Genomic DNA, 25,154 nt, shown 5'->3' with positions numbered 1-25,154 from the left:
TTCAGGCCCTCAAATTTTACTGGTAGTCAGGATGAGATACTACCAACCCAGGTTTGCCTCTAAAGTCCTTGTGCTAGATTCAAGCAGCAGGTAGGTTCTACCACAGCTTGATCTGTGTTTTTCTGACTGACAATTGCTTTCAGTGAACAGTAATTTGTATTCTGTTTTGCAGAGCCATCTTTGAGAGATGATGGAGGTACAACAGAATGTTAGGGAAAAGAATATCTGCTTAATGTCAAAACAGTGCCCACTAACTCAGCAGAGTGTCATTAGTGTCAGCCGTGGCGCAGCCGCTGCTCTGTCCTTTCAGCTGTGTTAAGTGAGAGGAACCGAACCCAGAGGGCTGAGGCGTCAGTGGGGGTCGGCACATGGAGCAGAGGGATTAGAAGGAAATGTACACATCATTAGAAAACACTCCACAGAAGTTTTCCGACCACAAAACAATAAATCAAAAACAAAAAAACTCATATTCCTTTCTGTTGACTCGAAACTGACTTGGAAAAAGTTCCATAATTTACACTGGATTACAGTTTCAGCACAAACTTTATATCTTTTTTTTTTGAAAACCAAAATACAAGTAGGACACCAGCTAGAATGGAAATATAAATGATTATGTAGCTAAGGTCTGATCTTACAGAATCAGGAAAAAAAGCAAAGTAAGATCAGGACCTTAACCACGGGGGAGAAAAGTATAATATGCACATCCCTGTTATTTAAAATCTAGTGTACTTGTACTGGTTTAGCAGGTTGTATTATACTCCCTTCATGCTTGTATTTAAAGAAAAAGAGTAACAAGGTATTTGAATTTAGCATACAAAGACTCCAAGAAAATGAAAAAGTTATAAAGCCTGAAAAAAAGCAGAGTTGCCTGCAGACTCAGTTATCAACCTGGATGACAGGCATATGAAAATAAGTTGCTTGGTCATTGTAACATTAGACTATGAAAAATCCTCCCCTGCAGAGCAAGACATAATTTATACAGCTTTTCCCCATGAACACTGTTATTTGCCCTTCCTTAATCCAGAACTCACTACAAGCTCCATATGCCACATCATGTTTGAAACACCAAACACTGGGGTTTGCATAGAAGACCATGGTATTTTTTGTGCTCTTGATTTAAAGAATTTTTAAATTATTATTTTAGACTCTTTCATTAAAGCAAAACTGTTTCCAGCTTTACAACTGAAAAGTCTCTAGCAGCATATAATGCCATGAATGAATGTTGTTTTGTAACCTAGAACCATCACGTATTTCTTGATACTCCACACATCGGTGAGTATTAACCTAATCATCATTAAGGTTTCTGACTTAAATTACTTTCAATTGCACTTTATAAAAATGAAAACATAAAAAGCTCATATAATATTACAAATGCTTATGACTCCCTCTCACTTAGAGCCATTCAAAAACTGCAAGAAGTGACCATGTCTAGCAAACTCCTGTTAGGAATGCCACCTTGTGGATAAAAGCTGTATGGAACAACGAATCCAGGTAAATTTCACTAAATTTTTTATTTGCAAAATACCGGTTTTGTGGAAATGAACCGTTCTTGTGGTATTTCAGAACTGCATAGAATTCTTTTATTAACCTTTGTGGTAGAAAACTACTGTGAATATGGCTTTCCCATCCTCATCTGTATAAAATGCTAATTAATTATGCAGGGAGGACTGGTTTCTTTAGGAGATGGGATGCATTCATTAGCATTTTAAACAGAATCAGATTGCCACAGATACTTAGAAACAATGCCTACTCAATTTAGATATAATTTAGTGAATTAGTTTAAAATATAAAGAAAAATACATTTTAATCAAAATAAGTTGCTAGAGCAGAACCTATGAGTACATTTTACCTTCTCTAAGCTTTAATTGGTATATAAAAGTTGAAGTTTAACTATAAAAAGGAGACATTGGCTTTTCCGTTTGTCATATAAGTCTTATTATGAGCTGAAAATGGCCATTGGATTGCAAGTTGCTTGTAAAAGCAGAGAAAAAAAGGGTGCAAAAGCATCTAATAAATTTTAAAAGATTTCTCACTTTTAAAAGCTTGGAAAAATAAATAATAATTAGCCACATTCAATAAAGCTGACATTTACACAGACACTTTCCTCCTGTGCTGTTCACCTAATTTTCATAATGAAAGTATATATACCCCAAACCGTCACAAGGCGTATTGTATAATGAAATTTAAAACTAATGAGCCATATCCTAATAGCCATGAGTCAAGTCAGGGTATGCATTAGTAGTCCATTTGCAATTCTCTAGAGACAGAAAGAACAAGGCTAAACATATCCAGTAGCCTATTTAGTGCAGAACTTGCTCTGTGTACTGATCACACCACAGCAGAACTGAAATTAGTTCATAAACTCTATCTCTCAAACCTCTGTGAAATGCTGTTCATGCTTTTATTACAGGCAAGTTACTCCTGGGGCAGCCAAACATGACTTGTGATTGTTTAGTTTGACCTCTTGTGTAACATGGGTCTGACTTCTCTGAATTAGTCTTCTTTCTATCAAATCACATTTTTTCAGGAAATCATCTAATATGTCCAGACTAGGGATGCTTTTACTGTTCTGTTACATACCTTTATCGCTTTTTGTAATATGTCTGACTTCTGCTTAGACTTGCTAGATCACTCATTCTCTGCTAGGTGGAACAGTTCTTTATTATCAATTTTTCTCTGAAGATGGTTTGTCTAGGCTGATTCTTCTTTCACTAAACTAAGCAGATTCTGTTTTTTGAGACTCTCATGCCAGTACTTCTTTTTAATGCTTTTATTGCTCTCATGACTCTTTTCTGTCCAGCTTCCCAGCATTACTGAAAATTGTAACTGCTGAAATTTGGCATAATATTCTTCCAACAGGTTACGCCAAAGCCAAATACAGACAGCAGTATTTCTTCTCTGGCAGTATTCCCATTTCTAACCTCTGGATCTCACTGGTCCTTTTGGCCACAAGGCAAGCTGAAAATTCATGCTCAGTTGAGAATGCACATCATCTCCAGACACCATTCAAAGTCAGCATTTCCTACCACAAATTGTTTACCTTGCTAAGTGTGTTCTCAAACCTCTATGCTCCTAAAAACACAGGCCTACTACACTAGGCCAGTGTGAAATGCAAATTGCTTACAGCTCCTAACCAAGCAATTAATCTTGCTCTGATTAAGTGGCTCATTAGTATTTAAGTTTTGTGGCATCTGTAGATTTGAAGAGTCATTACTTTATTTCCTCCTATGTTCTTAATAAACTCATGGTTAAGAGCCAAATCCTGTGTGAACCCACATAAAAAATCTGTTCAGTCCTCCCAATTTACATTTTTAGTTCTTTCAGGTTTGACACAATTATTGTCATGATGAATTTTAAATCTGGGGGTGATACTGTCCATGTTTCTATAACAATAATTCTTTAAAATGAAAGAAACTATTTTAAAATCTAAGTCTATTCCAAATACCAGTGACAAAATACCTAAATAAAATGCTAGAGTAACAATTCCTGTGCTATGTAACTGATTTTGTGGAAGTTGATATACACTTTTTATGAAAAATGTGTTCCTCTGTTGTGCAAGGAAAACACTGTGGATGCTCCCCTTGGTTAAATTTTATATTATCATACACAAACAAGTAAATCAGGTGTTATCTTAATTCTACTGAATAATTTTCCAATAGCGTCAAGAAGGAGACCAGACAGCAAATAAAATCTTCTCGAGTAAAATGAACAAACAGCTTAGATCTTGGTCCACACTAAGAGATCTTCGAAAGTTTTAGCCAAGTTGGAGAGCAAGACCAAGACAGCTGTCTTTTAGATTGCTACAATCTGAAAAATCTGAAGCAACAGCTTCCCAGGTCAGATAAGCAAGCTAAGCACATTTGTAACTGCTGTGAAAAAACACAGTGACATTTAAATCCTCCTTAAGCTGTTAATACATGTTCAGAATCAATGGCCTATTCACATTAATTCACTGACATTAACTGCTCATTGCTGTTTCAACCATTCAAGTAATTTTTAAGCCCATGATCCTGAAATTATATTAGAAGTGTACAAAAGTTGCTCCACAACAGCTAAGAGACAACTAGCCCATCTCTCCACTGAACTAAGCATGAATAAGAAATATTAAACTGTCACACATTTCCTTTTCCATACTAATCCTCACAATACAGGCTTTCCATGCAGCACTGGACAAGTCTGTGGTACAATGTAAACAGAGTGTTTAGACATTTGCTATTTTTCATCTGTTTCCTTTTTTATATACATACTTCCTTTCAGAATGATGCAGACTATCTCACTAAAATCATAGTCTCAGCAAAGTGAATTATTAGATTATCACCAACTAAACCCCTAACTTTCAAAGAAACACAGGATGGAACACATCTTTCAAGACTTAAGAATATCAAACTCGGAAACCACTTCTTTTAGTGTATTTTCTTTATAGAAGATTGGTAAGGATTTACAAACATATTTGCAAAGAAAGTGCTATAGTGCTATATATATCCTGCAGTGTTTATTTAGAAAAAAATACAGTGGATACAAATGAGTAATGTGTATTTCAGGTATGCCAAACATGATATACTTAATAGCAATGTCTGTTCTTGATGTCCTTGAAAGCAAAGCTGGCCTTTTGAACAACAAGAATCTTCCCTGTAGAGTTCCATCAGATAAAATATTCCATCACCTCAAAACTGTAAATAGCAATTCTTTTTACATCATAAAATCCTAAGAAAACAGAATTATCTTCTGATGTTCTATTCATCCTTGACCTCATGTCACTCTCTGTCACCCTGAGAAGAAGGGCTGTGACTAAAGGCAAGTAATGAGCACCTGGTATATCTGTAAGCAAAACAAACGATTTTCCATATAAATATTCTTATAATAAAAAGTGTAAATATAGATGTTGTATTTCTCCTTACATTTGTTAAAGTTGTCCCTGAGGTTTTTCATGTAGTAGGAAGTGTTCAGCAAAGGTTTATCTATACAGAAGAATAACAGCTTAACTAAAGCAACACTATTAATATGGGTCAACAAAGTGAGTGGAAATGTGTAGATCTGCACACTCACACTCTGTCAACTTGGATTTTCTTGATTGATACTGCAACATACTGCTAGACAAATAGGAGTAAACTGTGTATGCAGCAAACCTAAATGGCTTAAAGCATCCTCCTAAGCAGCACAATATAGATTTGTTTTTCTGTACCACTGGCACACCACTTTGCCTTAAGAAGTGAATAGAAAATAATGTATTTACATTCAGTGTGCACAGTGTCTGCATGCTGAACACACAAGACCAAAAAGAAAGGCACTTATGCCCAGTCTTTAATGCCTTCTTAATCTTTCATAATACTCATAGTGGGGTAAAAAAGGACCCTAACAGTAGTGAAGTATTTGTTGAACCACAGTACATCGCTGACACTAAGAAAATCTGGACTGGGAAGAAAGGGGGATTGCTTCCCTCACTATCCTGTTTACCCACAGTCCCATATTCTGAGCATGCTGGAAATTTTGCTCATTTGGTCACAAATACTGTGTACATCCAGGATCACAACACTACTGCAGCATTTCATAGTGTTCATTAGTAGGATCCACAAGCAGATGTAGTGCAGGAAAATAAGTTTACTGAAGTTAATGAAAGTTCAAAAATTAATTCTTTTTGAAAATTAGTAAATACTATATTGAAAAGCCTTTAGACATTCTGAGAAATGTATTAATATTGTATGTGCTCATTAACCACTGCCCTTAGACACCATAAATCCATGTTGAAAGCCCTTACCCAAGTACAAATGCTCATTTTTTTACTTATTTGGTTTATATCAACTGCTATAATGGCTCATGTAATAGGAAAGCAGCAACTAGAAATCTAAACCATGCATGGGTTACTGCCATGAACTTTAAAATAATTCAGTTGTGCCAAAATAAATCCCCTGCTAGTTTAGTTCTGACCAGTTTATCTAACACTGAGTTATCTCAGGGTAAGATGTTGGCTTCTAGTCTAATCTTATTTAGAATCTCAGCTCTTCCCTTTCAGGTACTTTCTACAAAAACAAGCTTTTTCTATAAAGTATTGTAACAGTGTGTGACAAACTGCCTTGTGATGTCAAATGGCATTAAACCCCATGGAACCAAGTGCTGCAGGATTTCCACTGAGTCCTTATGCTGAAACCATACCCTATCCCAGTAATTCAATCCAGACAGTTGGGTTTGCTTGGTTTTGTTTTTTTTTTCAAGATTTAGAATTCTGGTTTTATACTAAGCACAGCCAGAGAAAGCATTAGCTTTTTTTCCCCCTTGGAATTACAGTAAGAATCAGACTGAAGCATACAGAAATACAAGGTGGATGCTCACTTATCACTAATACAAGCAATGCTGCTTCCTTAGCAATATGCTTATGTAATCTTTTCTTACAGGACTTGGATGTTTTTAAAATTACATAATCACAGTCTTTCCCATGTTGTGTTTGGAAAATGATGAAAATTCCCCTGCCCTATGAGGACACTGAATGAGTCAGATCTTTTCATACTACAGGAGGTTCAGTGGGCACTTCAGCACAGTTGTCCAACACTTCAGTGGTGGTTAGGAAGAGATTGGAGGCTCCCTCTTCACAAGGAGCCATATGGAGATGACAAGGGGGAAGCTGTACCAGGAGAAGGTTCATTTTGGTATAAGAAAGAAATTTTTACAGTGAGAACGCTCAATCACTGGAACAATATCCCCAGGGAAGCAAAAGGGTCTCCATCACTGGGAAGTTTTTAAGACATAACTGGAGAGGGTGCTAGATAATCTCGTCTAGGCTCCCTTTGTCACAAAAGTTTTCAGGTCACTTCCAACCTGGTCTGTTCACAATTTCATGAAAACAAAAAGTTATTTTTCAATTTTACTGCAGAAACAGTGAATGAGGTTTGAGCAAAGAGCTAGAAAGGTCCAAAAAAGTATCTAGGAATGGGGGAATCTAGAAAGCTACTGTGTCACACCCACGTTCTCAGCTACATTTAATGATACTGCATATGTGTTCACTGTGGCAAACACACATCATGCTTGGGACTTTTACCTTATGCTGGAAAAAATTACAATTCTTTAATATAATTTGTGAGATGATTCCCTTCTAGTGTGACAAAAGGTACAAGCAGGCACACAGAGGGAGCTGAAGGATATGACAGCAGTTCAAAGCCCCAGGTGAATCTTGACATGTAGGAAATTATGCCTATTGAAGAGGCAAAAAAACCTGTTATCAATTACCAGATTATTTGAATCTTAGTGGGAAACACAACTTCCCATAGCTATATGTCCTTACATCTGAAGACTCCTAGCTCTTTAACTGCAACTCAAAGCTTTCAATACATCATTTTACCATTTCTCATAGTATGAAATGTAGCTTATGTCCTTGTGAAATATAATCATCAATTAGCAGAACAATTTCTCCATAACCACATGATCTCCTAGGAAAATCCAGCCTATTTTTTTCTTCAGAAAAAAAAAACAGCAAAGAGCCTGTCATTAGCAAAACCACACAGATGTATTTTGGATTACATAATGAACACTTCTGATGCTATCACTCTGGAATTCATCCTTCACTTTCCTTGATGAGATGCCAAGCAATTTGGGAAGCTTCTTTTTATACTAATTCATGCAAAGCATGAATAGAATAGAACATCAAGGAAATTAACTTAAGAAAAATATGAAAACATAAGTAATTAGAACAAGAAAAGCTATATGATCTCAAAGATAAAATACAAAAAATATATGTAAACAAATTGTGAAGTTTGGTTCTTATTTAAGAAGATGTTACCACTATCAGATTCTTCTATAGTATTAAAAAAGGATTTCAAAGTTGAAAGTTGAAATAAAAAACATCTGAGAAAGAGAATAGAAGACACTGAAAGAAGAGTCACACCTCAAATATATTAAAAATATTGAATTAGGTATTCTATTTGACACAGGAAAATATTTGGGAGAAAAAGGTGTTAAAAACAAAATGACCAGATTTTTTTACTTAGACACTGGCCACACAATAGATAAAAAACATTACACAAGAAGGTAATATACCACAAAAATCAATGGTTCAAGGATTAACAATACAATGATACTTTAATCTTTGTAGTGAAGTCAACCCTCATTAGTAACATATGAATACCATTATATTAACTTATTATGTTTCAGTGCCCTAAGTGAAATGATTTAAAGTTTAGTTAAACATACACTGACCAAAGGTTCACATCATTGTTGCAACAAAACAAGATCTATTAGTTCCAGAAAGGTCAGACTTCATTATCTGCCTCCTCCCATCGAGGATGCTTCAGGTTTGTGAAGGAGACAGCACTGCCAGGGAAAGCCAGCAGTGCTGGCATCTCCACTGTGTATGATTTGCAAAACGGTATTCCAGTTTTTTACACTCTTAATTCACAACCTTTCACCACCACTAGAAATCTCACACATGTTACTTACAAATACTGTTGAAAACTTGACAACTGAATATAAAACTGTGAGATATGCTGTGGACTGGACACAGGCCAGATGAATGATGGCTTTAGTAAAGCATGCAGCTTGTTAAGAAGGCATTGCAATTGTGGACATTGGTTCAGTTGCTCAAAAAACTTTCATAAAATGATTTTGAATTAAGGTTTCTATATGGGACATCAGCACACTCATATCAGCAGCACAGACCTGGTGATCCCCATTTCCGGTCTTTTTCAGGGTCTCTAATAGGCCCCAGTGGATTGGAGGCAAAGCGCTGTAAGAACTCAGCAAGTGAAGCTGACTTAATGGATTCTGATTTATTTCTGCAATCCTCAGGGCCCTCAAGATAGCAGGTGCAAACTTAGAATAATGAGCTGTAGATGAAATAATAATTGGGCAAGTTCTATCTTGTAATCGATCTGCAACTACTTTAGCAACAGCTGTGTGTGTATCCAAAATATATCCTGTAGTACTGTACACAGAGTGAATGGCAGCCAGACAGTCCTCATCAGAGCACCAGCCAGCCACTAAGTCCTGCTGAAGCTTTCCAAGTAGATCTTTCCGCAGCTGGAAGTGGCCCTGATTTTCCAGGTGGTTAAATAATTGTGTCACCAGTTGTCCATCTCCATTGGCAATCAGGTGTAAGTATCGCTCAAGATTGGAGGACTTCAAAATATCTACTGCTGGTGAAAAACTGGAAATTAATTTTCTTCCCCTCAAATCATAAACACCTGTTCTTATGAAGTCAGTCAAAACATTGTTTTCATTGGAAGCACAAATACATTTTCTAATAGGAATTCCCATCATTTTAGCATAGAAAGCAGCTAACATGTTGCCAAAGTTTCCTGTAGGAATGCAAATATCTACAGGGCTTCCAAAAGAAATAATACCTTGATGAACAAGATCAAGGTATGCAGAGGCATGGTAAACTATCTGAGGAAGCAGTCTTGCCCAGTTTATGGAGTTTGCTGCAGCTAAAGCTGTTCCATATTCTACTGTAAGAAAGCCAGTAAAATCAGAATTAGTAAAGATTTGCTTTATAGCTGTCTGGCAAAAATCAAAATCAGATTTGACACCCACTGACCAAGCATTTTCCTTCTGACAGCAAATCATTTGTGATTTTTGAATTGGGCTTACTCCATCCTCAGGAAAAAAATTCACCACAGCAATTCTCTGTTTGTCAGTGTCACGGAGACGACTAAAGCCATCTAGAACAGCACTCCCTGTGTCCCCAGAAGTAGCTACCAGGATCAAGTAATTGCAGCTTCTGGGTATGCAGTAGGCAAATAAATGTGGCATCAACTGTAATGCAAAATCTTTAAATGATGCTGTTGGTCCATGAAATAACTCAAGAAGGAACTGATTGCCTGCCAGATGCCTAAGTGGGGCAACTTTAGAACAACTAAAGTTTTCTCCATAAGCAGTTTCAATAATTTCCGCCAGCTTAGAAGCAGGAATATCAGCAGGATGTATGCATCTTTCTAGTATCACCTGGGCTCTTTCAATGTAAGTTGCTTCTATCAGACCTTGCCATTCTTCAGCAGTGAATTTTGGAAGTCCTCTCTCAGGAACAAAGAGTCCTCCATCAAGGGCTAAGCCCTGAGTAACAACATCACTGAAATATAATTTATGAGAGTCTTCCGTACTCCTTCCAGACCTACTAGACCTTGTTGAAATGAAAGTTTCCAGTTCTGAGTCTTGGTATCTCTTCACAGCATCAAGTACCTTTTCTGCTACCACCTCTGCTGCAACATCGCCTCCACAAAGAACACGGATGTCAAACCACCTTTTGTAGAACTGCTTCCTAAACTGAAGTATGTCTTTGAGAGAAACACCAGGAGACAGGCCCACGACACGATCCATTCCCTTTGATTTCAGCCTGCTCATAATGACTGTTGTGGGCACATCCAGATATACAACTATTCCATTTTTCTTTATGTGCTGCATGCCAGCAGCATGCATTGGATTGGACCCACTAAGGGAAATTACACTTCCAGATGCCGAGAACTTCAACAGTGCTTTTCCTTCCTCCTCTAGAAACTTCTCACAACCAATGTCCTGCAGTTTTTCTGACACACTCATATTCCAGGTTGTTTCAAGGACATCGTCATCTATGTCTATGACAGGGCAATCCAGTTTCTGGCCTACTATTCTCCCAATTGTTGTTTTCCCAGCACCTGGAGGTCCCATCAGGATAATATTTTTCTTTCCAAGAAGAGAATGACTTGAGAACCATGACTTCCATATCTGTGCAAATGCAACAGGTCTTGAAAGCATCAGTTTTAAGCACATGCCAGAAAGACTGTTTTGGGTTATTAGTCTTAAAGGCTGATACTGAAAAATGTGAAACATCTTCTGATGAGTTATTGTGGGTTTTTTTCCAAGACAACTTGAAAATCCACTTAACTGCTTCAGAAAGAAAACAAAAAAACAAAAAACCAAACAGTAACTAGTCCTTCAGCAAATATCTAAGAAAAAACCCTCAAGGATACAAAATTTAGAACAAGACTTCAAACCTAAATCCAGCTATAACCTCATCAGTACCAAGGAGGTATTTTTCAGAGTAAGACTCATTCTCTTCTCCTGCATAGTTCCAACTTGTTTCCACTGATAAATCCAAATTCAAAAAGTTCACGTCCTCAAGGTAAAAAGACATCCAAACCTAACACTTATAATACTGTTTGCAAATAATATTGCTTATAGGAATTAAAAATAAATTATTTTTTCTTCTAGAAGACTTGCTTTTAACTACACATTTATGAGTAACAATTAACTCAATTACCTTCTTGTAATTAAAATGTTAACAAACTATGCATTTGTCCCACCCCCCAACAAAACTTTGATTTTTATTTTTTTTTTAATTATTTCTTTCTAAAAAAGCAAATGCAAGACCCACTTAAATACACAGATAACTCACAGTCTTGTGCAACAGCAAGGCTGGATGAGTTGCATTCAAATCTCTTCTGAAGGGAAGGAAACAGTTTTGAAGAACTCCTATACTGGAATTGTACTGAATGCAATTGGGGGATAGAAAGGGGAGAAGAGACAGACAGACAGAGAGAAATCATGAGGACTCTACCAACAAAAAAAGTAACTAAGAAGGATGGATTTCCAACTAAGCAAGAAACTCCCAATATTATGCTCTGTTTACTTAGAAAAATAAACACCAATATCAGCACTAAATTTGTCTGCAATGTTAAGAGCAAAGGGGGAAAGACTCTTAAAATCTCCCTAAAACTGCAAGAGGGGCACTAGGAAGAGCATTTGGCCACTTTTATGGAAAGCTGAGCTTGCAAACAGTAAACTTCTATCTTTGCACCCAGTGCTGTGACCTGGAGCACATGCTGTAATTACAAGACATAGATCAGAGTAAAAATGGCCATATAAGGCTATCCAGAACTTTTTCCTCAATCCTTGTAAAGTATAAGGGGCTCATCCTATGTAGACGCAATATAAAGGTTCTATAAATCTTTAATTAAAAAAGGGTTTAAAAAACCTTTATAAACCTTTAATAAAAGGAAGACCAAGCTGCAAAGAGTAACTGTAATATCCAGTATTGCTCTAAAACTGTACTGCAATAGTAAGCAAGAGTGCATATATAAATATGTATATATTCCTTTTAGGGACAGAAAGAGATCTTCATATTAAAATTGCAGATGTAAAAAAGTTATATTCAGGAGTAAATAAACCCAAACCCAGTATATTTTAGTAACTTTATTTCTTAAATTTCTTCACTTTAAACATCGTGTGTGAACTAAGGGAGTGAAAACTATGCCAAGCACAGAGTCCAGCCTGCCACGTTCTGCTCCACTACAGGTTAACTTTGAGCTGCAGTTAGTTGGTGTGCATTACACAAATAATGGGTGTAACATCTGGGCTGCCTTATTTAGGCCTTAGTTATTGTTTAAAATCAACTTGAGCTTTGCACTCACCCACATAAAGTACATATACATAGAAGGCCACAAGCATTGAATACAACCCATTTCTCTTTATAATAATTTTTTGTCCACTGGCAAAACTTTTAACAGTAAAAACAGCTCAAATGACCCACCTACCCCACTTTAGCTACAAACTCCACAAAAAAAGGGTGGGGTTGTTGCAGCACAGCTTACACCCATACCTCCAGTGACATTTTGCTTTGGCTATTCAGCTCGACATGGACGGGGATAGCACCTATGTATCTTTAGCCGCAACCCACAATTTTAACAACCATTGCCGGCGACAGGCGCTCTAGTAACAACCTGGGCCTTGTTACTTGGATAGACACGAAACCACCCCCAAACCGAGCTTCTGCTCCAGTGGCTTCCTGGAGTCAGAGCACGGATGGGAGGAGGAAGGGAGCGGACGGACCGCACCCACCCACCCGGCCAGCAGGGCTGCGGGCTGCCACCTCCCCTCGCCGCGTCCTGTCCTGTCCTGTCCTGTCCCGCCCCGTCCTGTCTTGTCTTGTCCTGTCCTGTCCCGTCCTGTCCTGCCTTATCCCGCTCTGTCCTGTCCTGTCCCGTCCCCCTTGTCCCGGCTGGGTTCCACGCCCGCCCCCCAGCGCCTTCAGCGCGGCGCGCGCACGTACCGGCGGGGGCGGGCCCGCTGCCGCAGGTGCCGCGCAGGCGCAGTCCAACGGCCCGGCACGCCCCGGCTCCTCCCGCACCGCACGGTACCGGCAGCGGCTGCGCCTGCGCGGCCGTTCCGCGCCTGGCGCTGGAGCAGGTGGCGGCGGAGGCCCCGCCCCTCATGGCGCCGTTCCCCTGACGGGTTTCCCCGGTAACTGACAACAGCCGCCGGCCCCGCCCCGAGCCCCTCGGTGAGGTGGCGCTTCCCCTGTCCAAGCCCCCGAGGCGGGAGAATACCCCGTGTCCAGAGCTCCACAAGCAGGCGGGCGCTTGCCCGTGCCCCGGCTCCCGCGGCGGGAGCATGGCCACGCAGAGTGCTCAGGAGGGCGCCTGTGACCCCCCGCCCCGGCCGGAGCAGCCCGGCAAACCTGGCGGGTATGTGGGTGTGACGGAACCATTAGTGGGCTGGGTGGCTGGTTCTGGCAAGGCAAAGCACCTAACGGGTAACACATATTAAAAAAAACCCAAACAAACTAGTTTTTGCATAGTTGCTCCTCCTCCTAACGAGTCAATAACGTCAGGAAGGACACTGAGGTACTGGAGTGTGTCCAGAGAAGGGCAGCGAACCTGGTGAAGGGTCTGGAGCACAAGTCTGATGAGCAGCTGAGGGAGCTGAGGGAGAAAAGGAGGCTCAGGGGTGACCAAACACTCTCTACAACTGCCTGACAGGAGGGTGCAGCCAGCTGGGGGTTGGCCTTTTTTCCTAGGCAGGAAAAAAGCGACTGGACAAGAGGACGTGGCCTCAGCTGCACCAGGGCAGGTTTAGATTGGACATTAGGAAGAGATTCTCCATAAGATAGAGCGATTAGGTACTGGAGTGGGCTTCCACCATGAAGGTGGTGGAGTCTCTGTCCCTGGAGGTGTTTAAGGGAATAACTGGATGCGGCACTCAGTGCCATGGTCTAGTTGACAAGATGGTGTTGGACTTGGTAATTCAGAGGTCTTTTCCAACCTCACTGATTCTGTGATTCTGTGATCTGAGGGTTTACAGTCTACTCCAAGAGGTGATGATTAAGTTTGGTGTCTTCAGTGGCATCTTGTTCATAATTTGCAAAGCACTCCTGTGCACAGGAATTAGATGACATCTTTTTTTTACTTGTACTTAGAACAACTCAGTGAGCAGCTGAAAATGCTGAAAAGGTGGGCTTTCCAGTTTCCATACTTCCAGTGTTTCAGGTGTGTCATCTAACATTGTTTCTTTTGCTTCATTTTCTTACATCTTGCCTTAAAAAATATAAGAAAAGGCCTTTTGCCGAAAGTTATGCACACATGCTGTTTATTTCAAGTCCCTGTTTATGTAAAAGGCTGTTACACTTAGCATCTTTAGTAAAAGGGTAGGTCATAACTCAACAGCTTTGAAACAAATAGATGTATCAGTGACACTCAATAGAACAAAGATAGTTATCCTGTTTCAGGTAAATGGATTCAGACTTGTGAGATTCCTAACTCTGAGTCTTTCCCATGTAATAGTAGATTTTAAAATTTTGTTTGTTTTCATCGTGAATGGATATAGTTTTGGACAGAGATACTTTGGAAGACAGAGGAAGGTGAAAGGACAATATGGCAAAGCATGCACATTAAATCTACTCCTGACTTAATACCACTCAGAGATTTGGGTACTCCATGACCATTAGGTTCAGTTTAAGCAACAGATTCCTTGGCTTAGATATAATCTGACTAAATCCCCTTCTGATCTCATTGACTTCTGTTGTTATCACACTTGCAGCTTAGGTTCACAATGTGACAAATATTCAGCTGGTAACAGGACCATTGACTCTGTGTGATTTGACCAGTTTTAACTAATGTCTACCAAATCTACTTTGTTGTATGTTTTTTTTTCCAAATGAAATCGTATTTCATTCTCAACTGACTGGTACTGCTCATGAAACCACAGCAAACATTCTCATTTTCCCCCAACTTTGATATCCCAAGTTGAGCCCTAAGGTCAACTTCATCTGTCATCTTCTTCTGTCTTCTTACAGATGTATTGTCTTTTTTTCCCTTGCTAAATGATGAACAGATTAGATCCTGATGTTCCCCATAACTTATGTTTTCTCCCTTGCAACCCTCTCTAACCCTGTGATATTGAGCTGCTTTCTTGGTCTGGAAAGTCACTGAAAAGATAACAGATCCCTCATCTCTTTGTCCTAAGGAATGTCTATAGCTGTCTACAAATGATGTCTTTACCTCATGCCAGTATGTAAGAAACTCAATGTCTTCTCATTCATTTTCTCTTTCCAAGACTATGAACCCCTCTAGGTCAAAATTTGCATAAAGCCAGTGCCTTTCTCTCCCATGTGCTCATGATGCCACTTCTAGAAAATGTTGAGGAATACTATTATTTATCAGTTTGGTGGGTTTGTGCAATGTCTATAGCTGTTTGCTATGAATTTAACAGGAAAAAAAAATAAAACCTCATTCCTTAGAAGTATTTCAGGAAGTATATATAATTTTATGCAGATAATCCTCTCTCTGATTTTGGAGACCAAATCTCCAAAAGACAAAATAAGTCCACAATTTTGATGAAATCCTCTGACATGTTGTAATGTTATGATCAGGTACAAATACATTTATTGGACATTTGCAGCTCATGGACAAGAGCTTTTATCAGTATTGCTACTGTGATACACATTCAGTGGCCCAGGATTACATGGTTTCTTTCTTCTTATTTCAGTATTTCCATAGAGTCGGTTGCACTAGATATAATCTTTTTTGCTCTTCTTTTTTATCCTTACTTGAAAACATGGTATAGTTTCTTTCATAAACACATTTTTTCTGTAAAATAAGCACAGTTTTTCATAAGCTTTTGTCTGCCATAAATTAATGTATTTCCTGAAGATGGACATATTATAGAAGTACAGGGAGGGAACAGGGAGTTCTGCTTTCTCAGGCAAACATCTGTGACAGCTCAATCCTTCAGATAGAGTCAAGATGTTGCCAATCAGCTAATGCTCAGCGTTTGGCTGATTAAAGCAGAAGTTATGATGCCATATGCAACATTAGACCAAAACAGCAGTGTGTGCATACCATGTTCATACAGCTTTTCATGTCTGAGCCCTTACTGATTTTCACATCAGCTGTATCAGTGCCAAACCCACCGCTGATTACTGTTGTTCAGGATCTCAACTCCTATCTGTGTAATAGTGTGCTGTGCTATTTCAGAGCAGTCACCCATCTCATCTCTCATAAGAGTCTGTAACAGATGGTTCAGCTGGAACATTGAGACAGTGATACAATGGACAGTAATAAGAAAAACTGATGATCAAGGACATCCTGTGCAATTCTTGACTACATTTGATGTCTTTTCTTGAGCATAAATCATAGAATCACAGATAATGCTGACTTGGAAGGGAGCCATCAGGATCTTTGAGTCCAAGTCCAGGCCCTGCACAGGACACTCCAAGAATCACACCACGTACCATAAGAAATTAATGCAAGCAATACTCAAGTTTATTTCCAAAATTTAGGTTTTGATGGATTTCAGAATGTCTGTGTTCAGCATTTATATTTGGTATTTATTTCCCCAAGTGTGATAATCCTGACCTCAGAGACGCAAGAGCAGAAGGAACCAGAAAACTTCAGAACCAGAAAACTCATTTGTCAGTGCACTACTAGGTTTAGCCTTAGTGTGGAGGCTGTGTGAATGATGGTCTTTATTTGGGAGAGAGTACAAAACAAAACTGATCAAGCTTTTACCATGAGCTACTGCAAACAAGTTGAAGAACTATTTTGAATATTTTTCTGACCCTTACCTTCTTTTTGGCTATTTTCTAACCTCTAAGGTATATTGCCAAACTTAGAGAATTGGTGAAACATGAAGCAGAGAAAAATAAATCTCAGTGGAAAACTATGGGGCCAGCAAAAGTTGCAGTGCCGTCTCCAAATGATTTTCTGCAGAAACGTTCCAAGGAACCCAAGATAGCACCAAGTAAGTGTAGACAGAGAATATATACAATGAAATGTATTTTTTATGGTAGAGTTAAGTCTTTGTGTCCTACAGTACTAAGTTATGGCCAGCTATTAGTTGTAAAAACAAAAATACTGGTTTATGCAGTAAGTATCAGAAAACCAGCTGTTGTAGGAATGAGCTTTGTCACTTGTGACATTACACTTATTTACTGCCAAAGAAGAACATGTACTCACTTGGATCAATCATTATTTCTGGTAATGATAATGAATTAGAGTATGTCTAGTGGGAAATATGATGGGAAATAATTACTAATCACTCACTGTGAGACTACTCAGGATGCTACTTATTTCTGTTGGTGCCTTGGAGAAAAGATTACACTAAAATGGAAGAGTTTCTATATTCTCTGGAAAAAGGATTATTTGAAGTTGTTTACAAGGATTAGGGAGCAGCAAGAGCCAGGCTCTTCCCTAAGGAGAGATGAGTCAAACATTGAGGGCAACCACAATGCAGGCCAGGCAAAGACCTCACCAGGAGAGTGCAGTCCCACCATGTCAGGCAGGCCAGCAGAGTGGGGTGGTGAGAGAAGTCTGTTCTGTCAGTGCTCCACTGACCATCAGGCAAAATCAGGTTACAGGCCAGGTCCCTCCACTGAATCCACATAGCTCTTCAGGAGCAGGACTAGGGGCAGACCTACCTGAGACAGCTCATCCAGGCATTGACAAGTGAAATGGGGTTCCTGAGCCTGAGGGGGTGGGGTGGGTGCCCCTGGTGAGACTGGACAGGACCATTATTGCCCAAGGGCTCTGACAATGAGCACCTCTACTAAAAGTAATTATAATTACATTTGACAAAAGTCCTGTATTACTGCAGCTAAGAGGAAATGAGTGACATATAAGGAAAACCCATCTGAAACAACATAGTATTTCCTAGGTTATGAAATTTCTGCTAGGCCAAACATGCATCACAGTTCATTGACAGGCAGTTCTTTCATTGTACATAGTGTTTATTTTTCTAATAAATTCTTATTAGAATATAATAAATATATGTAATGTAAGGTAATAGGTTTCTATTTTTATGTAATTCTGTACAGTTTTTCCCTTTTGAAAAGTGTTATAATATTAAATTGAAAATCTCTTCAAATTTATTGCTGAGAATGTTTATGTGCTCTATTCACAGAAAAAAAAGAATGGGATTGTAAAAAATTGCTTCCACCAGTGCCACCCAGGACATACCACCCCGTTATTCGCATTAAAAAGAATTTTATAAATAAAAATGCAGTTGCTGTTATCAAGGGGGAGCCTAAAAAGCCTCGACATTTTTGTGTTGATACAAGACAGGGAGATAAATATCTCCTTGAACCTTCAGGACTTTTTCCAAAATACATTAAAAAAAAGGTACGTTTTATTAAATTATATGGGAAATGCTATTCATAATGCCTATTTTAAGTTCACTATTGCATAGATACCATGGCTGTTCATCTTAGATCTCTTGAATTCATCAAGAAGAAATCACTGGCTCTAGACTTATGCCTTACCTTTTCTCTATTTTCATTTGTTTATGCTGTCAGCCAGAAAAATTGGCAGAATGATTGTCCTAAAGCAATGGCATGTATCTTGCATTGGGAACCCAGGGAGGGTCTAATGGGGAGACATGGAATTCTGTGATGAATCAGTGTTTGCTGCTTAGAAAAGACAGGCAGGGAAGAAGAGAAGGAGGGTTGCCCTTTGAATGAAAGAACCGTTCAACTATATGGAGCTCTTCTATAAAACTGGCAACAGGGTGGTTGAGGTTGTGAGTCAAGATCAGAGGAAAGGCAGCGACTGTCAGAAGGGTGTTTGTTATGGAGCACCCAATAAGGTGAGGAACTGGATGAAAACCTCTTTAAGCAACTTGAGAAAATATTCAGATCATGATGCAGCTTCGTATGGAAGAGTTCACTGTCTTTGATAGCCACTGAAAGGATAACACAATAGGATGAAAGCATTCCAAAAAGTTTCCTGAAGCCTGTCAGCAACAGCCTTCTTCACAGATGGTGGATGAGCCAACCAATGGTCATGCTCTTCTGGTTCTGCTACTTTAAAAGGAGGAAGAATTGCTCAGGGGTGTGATAATCAGTTATAGTCTGGGTGGCACAGACCTTAGCTGTTCCAGACCCCCTCCTGTTCAGGGAGCCAGTGGTAGCATACTGACTGCTCAGGAGAGCAAATAGCAGCTTATTGAGGGTAACTGGTAAGTAGTCCCCTACCTGTGACAGCTCTGGAAGGCAAAGAGCTTGGGAGAGCTGACATGCTTTTAAGGACAACCTCCTCTGTGCACCACAGCAGTCCATCCTCTACCCAGGAAAATAAGATCTATCAATAGTCTGGTTTATCTAAACATGTAACCCATGAGACAGTATTAAGAGATGACATAAGACAGAACTCATGACAGAGAAGATGCCAAAAAGAACCTTGCAGTACTTTTCCATGGATAAACATGTATATGAACAATGCTAGTCATGGTGCTACCTGACAATAAAAGATTAGTGAATAATTTTGCATTTAGTAGAAAGGTAGACTCTGATATCTTTTGGCTAGAGGAGCTTCATTTTACAAAGTTTAAGACAAAATAGGTGTATTTCCCCAAGAATTTCTGGGATATTCAGAAGTTATTTTTTTCCTCACAGAAACACATCAGTATGGGATAGTTTATCCTTCTTAATTAGTCCAATTTTCATGTATGTATTTCTGTATGTTGCAATGCTCAGCAAAATTCAGGATACAGGCAGACCTTTCAAAGAAATTCTCTAAGGAATGTTTCCAATCAGAGAAGCTGACACCATATAAAAATGTAAAATAGCTCAATGTCATGAACAGGTTTCAAACTCCTTGCTCAACCATCAGTTCTTGTAAATAGACATTTTGGTTTCTGGATTCTGTTATCTTCTAATGTTGTGAAAAGAAATGGAAGGGAACTGTTTATATATTTTTCTCAGACTACAAAGGTAATCATGTCTTTTAAGAACAGGGTGATTTAGGATTTTAATAGCACAATCAGTGCTACTGAGTAGCACAAATTGTCATTTCAAGCTATTTTAGCAAGTGGATGGATGACAGGTATCTGTTTGTTTCCTTCTTAAAAGCACATATAATGAACTTCTTCCTTCTTCTTATAGAATTACGGTGTTATACCAAAATATGTGACACGGAGAAATGAAGAAATGAAGAGAGAGGAGGAAGAATACCAGGCCAGTGTTTTGGAGCAATTCAAGATGAAAGCCATGAAAACTCTATCTGAGGAAGAAAGGACAAATATTTTAAAGGTGCATATTTGATTTAGTGTAATTAGTAACATGTCCAAAAGATTAAATAAGGTAGTGTAAGTTCATATAAATAATAAAAGTACGTTTTTTTGTTTTTTAAGTGAAACAAATTAGTTGGCTACTTTTTCACTAGATGGAGCTGTAGAACAGTTGTATACAACTGAAAGGAACTGATCTAGTTACAGTTTTAATTTTTTTCCATTCTGTTTGGTTCTTATCCACCTTAATGACTTGGAATTTCAGTGAAACTTCAAAGAGCAGAAAATCACCAATATGGATTTAGTGACATTTATTAATGGAGAAATACAATTTTTTTCCTAATGCAGAATATTGCTCCTTTTCTTAGCAGTTTCTATCCTCACATTGTGACCTCGCTGATTAAAGTATAATGGCTTGCTTTAAAAAGTAGCAAAAAAAGAAAACAGAATTAAATTGCGATATAGTCATAGAATTATGACTGAAAATTTTGTTAAGATATTCTAGATACTGTCTTTCATACAGTTTTTATTGCACAAGACTTTCTAAAGAGAATTACTACCATTTACTGCCATAAAAGAAGCAGAGCATGAAAGAGATATCTTAAAAATATATCCTTAAAAGTAAATCCCTAGAACTGGAATTTTTCTTGAGAAAAATTTAGACAAATTTCCTATGAAAATGAAGCTTATATGACTGCGATATCTATACATCAGTCTGTCCCTTAATAACTTGCTCTTAGCATCCACTTGAAACAAATTAATAGATAGATGGACAGCTCAAAGATGCTGAATGCCCACAAAAAAAAATATCTAGAGAGAAAACAGTGTCTAACTCACTTGCCTGAAAGATGAACTGATTAATTGGCAAGGTCTGAAATGTCCAGCACAATGGTTTTTGCATATACAACAAGCAGTAGAAGCTAGGAAGGAGTATGGGAGAGAGGTGAGGGTATTGCACTGACAGCAGTATAAGGAACAAAACCACATGCTGTTTTGAAGAAGATGGAGACATTTTTATGGTAGGAAAGGCATGGGACAAGCTGATGGTCCAACAAGTTAACTATATAGCAAAAATTTTTGTGCAAAAAGGGCATGCGAGTTCAGCTGCTCACCGTTCTACATTTAGTTTGATTAAAAGTATGTTCTGTATTTTTCAAATACAGGAATGCACTGGAATATTTTTTTAATTTTTCCAGTTTTCAGCTTGTTTTTAGTAACTGAGTATTTAATTTTTTTTTCAAAAACATTTGCACTTCCGTGAGGTCACTTATACAGTTATATTGTCAGGAGGATTTAGTGTCCCCAGGGTATGTGGCTTCTATCCAGCGCTCAGCTGTAGGCATATGGGAATTTCTATCCTTTAAAATAATTGACATAGCTAATGAACACATGTGCACTATCTGATTTGAAAGAATACACAGCAATAAATGCCTGAGACCAAAATCAAGCTTCATGACCTTATGAAAATAAAGAGAAGTAATTTGTGTCAACATTTTTTGAACTCTTCATTGTGCTTACTTTGGTTGGGATTTTATGAGAATAAAAGAGAATGCTGATAAATGCAGTACATACTTCTCACTGATCCAGCATGTGTTAGAATTCCATATATAGAGTTGGATATTCAGTTTGTGATCTAGCTGTAGGAATAGTGGTCAGCATATTACAATGTTGGAGGAAGTGTGAAGGCAATTTTTATAGAGTCATGATCTGTTTTTGATCTCTCCACTTTGTAAGAATAGAGCAAATTTGATGAATGTATGCTCTAACATTTTAAAATTCACTGTTTTCAATTATTTCCAAGCCAATTATTTCTTACTAATCTACACAAATAAGAATTATTTAAAGAATCTATGAATGACTCTTCTATGAAAGTTTTTTAAAAGATGAGATTTATTTTTATGCCTATATATTTATAAGCTGTACTTAATGCCTGGTAGACTATGATCTTATGAAAGTACTTTACAACTTTGGATAGCAAAGACAAGTAGATAACAAGATTACAAGACAGTAGATAAATATCCTTGTTGCTCTAAGTTTCACATTTAGCAGTAAGGTTTTTAAGCTGATGTAGATATTTGTATATGAAGATTGTTGGAATAACCTTTATGAACAACACTTAGATGCTTAATACGAATATGCAAAAAGCATGAATTGCTATGCAATAACTACACTGGTTTGAATTGTTAAAATATTAGTTCATGTTAAAGATTACATTTTTCTTAGTGTTGGCAGGAGAGTTCATTTTTTTCTGTAAATCAATTTATACAGTCAACAAAAGTCAAGTTTTTAAGCACAAGAGCCCTTGAGTTCTGAAATAGAAACAACAGTCTTCAAAGCTAAATATGTACAAAAATAACCCCTCTAAATTTAACTTCAGTATGTTCATCATTTAGCTAGACTGTGAGAAAAATGTTTAATAATAATGGAGGACCTGAGATTGGAAATCACAGTGTGCCATAAAAATCAGTGTGCCATTTGAATCCAGTTTTAGTTATGGAGAAGAGCTGAAAAATTTGGTTCAAAAGAGAGTAACTTAACTTCTTTATTTTTAGAGATACTTTGTGATATCCTCTAAGGTGACAGAATTGAGAGCCATAAACATTTTGGAGAACTGTTTTCTCACTGATAGGCGTGTTATTTACTGATTGCTGTCTCAGTTCCTTGTTAGTTGTTATTTTTAAGTTCACCCATATAGTTTTCAGGGGACATTTGATGCACTGGATAAACTCTACTAAATCTTCACTTACATGTGGGTAGAATGTATAGATTTTGATTATAATTTTGAGGAGAGAAAGTAAGAGCAATAACTGCAGTAATTGTAAGAAGGTTACAAAGGCAAGATTTAAATTTTATTTTTCTACCACTATCTAGTTCCTTTTAGTGTATATTGGTGGATAAAAGTGTTGTCTTTGGTGTCAGCTTAATAGGTTTATGAATAAGTTTTGGATTATAGCATTTAAATTTTTTTTAGGCAGAATTTTAATCTCAAGGTTTTATATATGTTCACTTTACCTAGAAAGGTAATTCTTTGCACAGCAACATTCAAGAGTGGTAGTAGTTGCTAAAATTACTGTTGATAGGGTCAGTGACAGTTAGGGTTTTTAGCCTAATTAATGAATAAATTGTCCATAGTTGTTACTGTCATTGTGGATTAGAAGGAGAATGCAATTATTCAGAGTTTTTTCAAAGTAGTTTATGGAAGTCAAAGTGTTGTGGAATCAGTTTGGTGACTGTGGTCTGAACAAAGTCTCAATTACAGAAAATTAAGCTGGTGGTGAGATGGCCTGAAATTTTGTTGAATTTTGGCTGGAGTTCCAAGTATTGTAACTCTCAAAGATTTAATTAAGGTCCAATTAAGATGATTACACATTATTCATATACTTATCTATCAGTGACACTTGGCAAATGTCATATAAATTAAAAAATCAAGTAGCTTTTGTACATATTGTTCTTACTTTAAGTTTTTCTCATATATTTCCTTTTCATGTAATGGTACCAGGCACTGAAAAAGAACTGGGAGGAAATAAATAATGCATATCAAGGTCTTCCAATATTAGCAGACACCATGTACAAGAGGATGCATAAAGAAGAGCTGGAATTAAAGCTGAAACAACTGGAGCATGACATAGCAGCAATCGAGAAGCACAAAAGAGTCTACATTGCAAATGTGTAAGGATTGTTGCTCAGATACTGCCTCTTTTCTCCTTTTTCTCTATCCCTGCATCTCCAAGAAGTGCCTCTCTAAATTCTTAGAAGATGCTACTGTCAATTATTTAGAAGGAAATGCTCAACTAAGTATGTATCTTCTTAGAAACGTTGTTACATATGACTCATCTGTACAGTCCCCAAAAGAGTTAGAAATAAAATGCTTAACTAAACTCTGAGTATGAATAATGAATTAATTTTATTATTCTTTGTAATTTTTATTAACTACTAAGATTTCTATAAACATCATACAGAAAGCATATAAAACACTGTTTCATATGTTTGAAGTACATCTTTCCTTGCCTAGCCAAAACAAAGGGAAATAATTGGCTGCTGAAGACAGCTTGGTAAATATAACTTTAGGATAGAATGGCTTCTGGACTATATGTTAAAGAGATGTTATGCTTTACTTAAAAGCTTGAGTGATTACATTTGTAAATAGCTTGGCTTCTGCATAACATTTTGTGTACTCATTTTTTGTTACCAAAACCGATTTTCAATGTGGAAACCTGTAATAACACAGACATCACACAATACAGATACCGCATATGTGTTTTTACAAGTACACAATTCTGTAATACTACAGTAAATCTACAATTAAATTAGAAAAATGTGTTTTGACTGGAATTATGTGTGTACTGTTAGAATGAAAGCAATATACAAGCATCTGAGTCAAGACTCACACAAAAATTATATCAGCACACTCTACTGCAATTGTTTGCATAGAAGGAAAAATGTTCTTCTTTCCTACTGCTTCAGCTTTTCTTCATAGAATTGTAGGTATTGTTTAGATTAGAAAAGATCTTTCTCAGCCTTTCAGAACACAGCTTTTTCTGTATGGTATCAATCACTACCACCAGCCGCTGTTGTGACATCATCATATCTGACATCAGCAAAGGATAAAGTAAAAAATATGAAATTAACTATGAAAAGCCAAGTATTCCCATACATTAAGTTCCTTTCCTAAATTTGTCAGGGAATGGCTTTGAAGACTTCACAATGATTCTAGGTTTTATTTCTTGTGTATATTACACTTGTCTATGACATGCACTAGGAACATGTGGGTGAGCAGGAATGTGTATTTTCTTATTTGTAACTTATTGTTAAGCAATCATGTTTATTTTTGAAGGATGTAAGCTGGAAGAAAGCTGCAGATTTGAAAAAAGTGGATTTAATATGCTTCTTACTCAAAAGAATGACACACTGTATATTTT

The 25,154-nt window shown here is 37.7% G+C and overlaps 2 protein-coding genes across 4 annotated transcripts; one reads left to right on the top strand and one right to left on the bottom strand.

The window, feature by feature from the left end:
* Window positions 1–7,705: 7,705 nt before the first annotated feature.
* Window positions 7,706–13,080, bottom strand: THNSL1 (threonine synthase like 1). Of its 3 annotated transcripts, none has more exons than XM_014248435.2 (3): window positions 13,007–13,080; window positions 11,354–11,446; window positions 7,706–10,845 (listed from the first exon to the last, which is right to left on the bottom strand). In XM_014248435.2, exon 3 carries the CDS (start codon window positions 10,786–10,788, stop codon window positions 8,566–8,568), a length of 2,223 nt encoding a protein of 740 aa, XP_014103910.2. In that variant the 5' UTR covers window positions 10,789–10,845; window positions 11,354–11,446; window positions 13,007–13,080; the 3' UTR covers window positions 7,706–8,565. The 3 variants fall into 3 exon arrangements, with proteins under 3 accessions (XP_014103910.2, XP_014103909.2, XP_087921490.1); XM_014248434.2 differs by having other exon boundaries at window positions 7,706–10,842; XM_088065364.1 differs by having other exon boundaries at window positions 7,706–10,683.
* Window positions 13,081–13,319: 239 nt separating this feature from the next.
* Window positions 13,320–24,069, top strand: ENKUR (enkurin, TRPC channel interacting protein). Its single transcript, XM_005518735.3, has 5 exons — window positions 13,320–13,421; window positions 16,829–16,974; window positions 18,133–18,350; window positions 20,111–20,257; window positions 23,735–24,069. Exons 1-5 carry the CDS (start codon window positions 13,348–13,350, stop codon window positions 23,906–23,908), a joined length of 759 nt encoding a protein of 252 aa, XP_005518792.2. The 5' UTR covers window positions 13,320–13,347; the 3' UTR covers window positions 23,909–24,069.
* The last annotated feature ends 1,085 nt before the right edge of the window (window positions 24,070–25,154 follow it).

This window comes from Pseudopodoces humilis, chromosome 1 (assembly GCF_049639895.1).
Source record: "Pseudopodoces humilis isolate 2021_Gansu_Grassland_sample_001 chromosome 1, ASM4963989v1, whole genome shotgun sequence".
In the NCBI taxonomy this organism is placed as follows: domain Eukaryota; kingdom Metazoa; phylum Chordata; class Aves; order Passeriformes; family Paridae; genus Pseudopodoces; species Pseudopodoces humilis.
The sequence above is the reverse complement of the archived record's forward strand: the minus strand, read 5'-3'. Positions and strand labels throughout refer to the sequence as shown.

Excerpts from the sequence above, each read along its gene's own strand:
- THNSL1 (XM_014248435.2), bottom strand. The coding sequence starts at position 10,788 with ATGTTTCACATTTTTCAGTATCAGCCTTTAAGACTAATAACCCAAAAC.
- ENKUR (XM_005518735.3), top strand. The coding sequence starts at position 13,348 with ATGGCCACGCAGAGTGCTCAGGAGGGCGCCTGTGACCCCCCGCCCCGG. Across the intron at positions 13,422-16,828 it reads CAGCCCGGCAAACCTGGCGG|GTATATTGCCAAACTTAGAG; the intron begins GTATGTGGGTGT and ends CTAACCTCTAAG. Across the intron at positions 16,975-18,132 it reads GGAACCCAAGATAGCACCAA|AAAAAAAAGAATGGGATTGT; the intron begins GTAAGTGTAGAC and ends CTCTATTCACAG.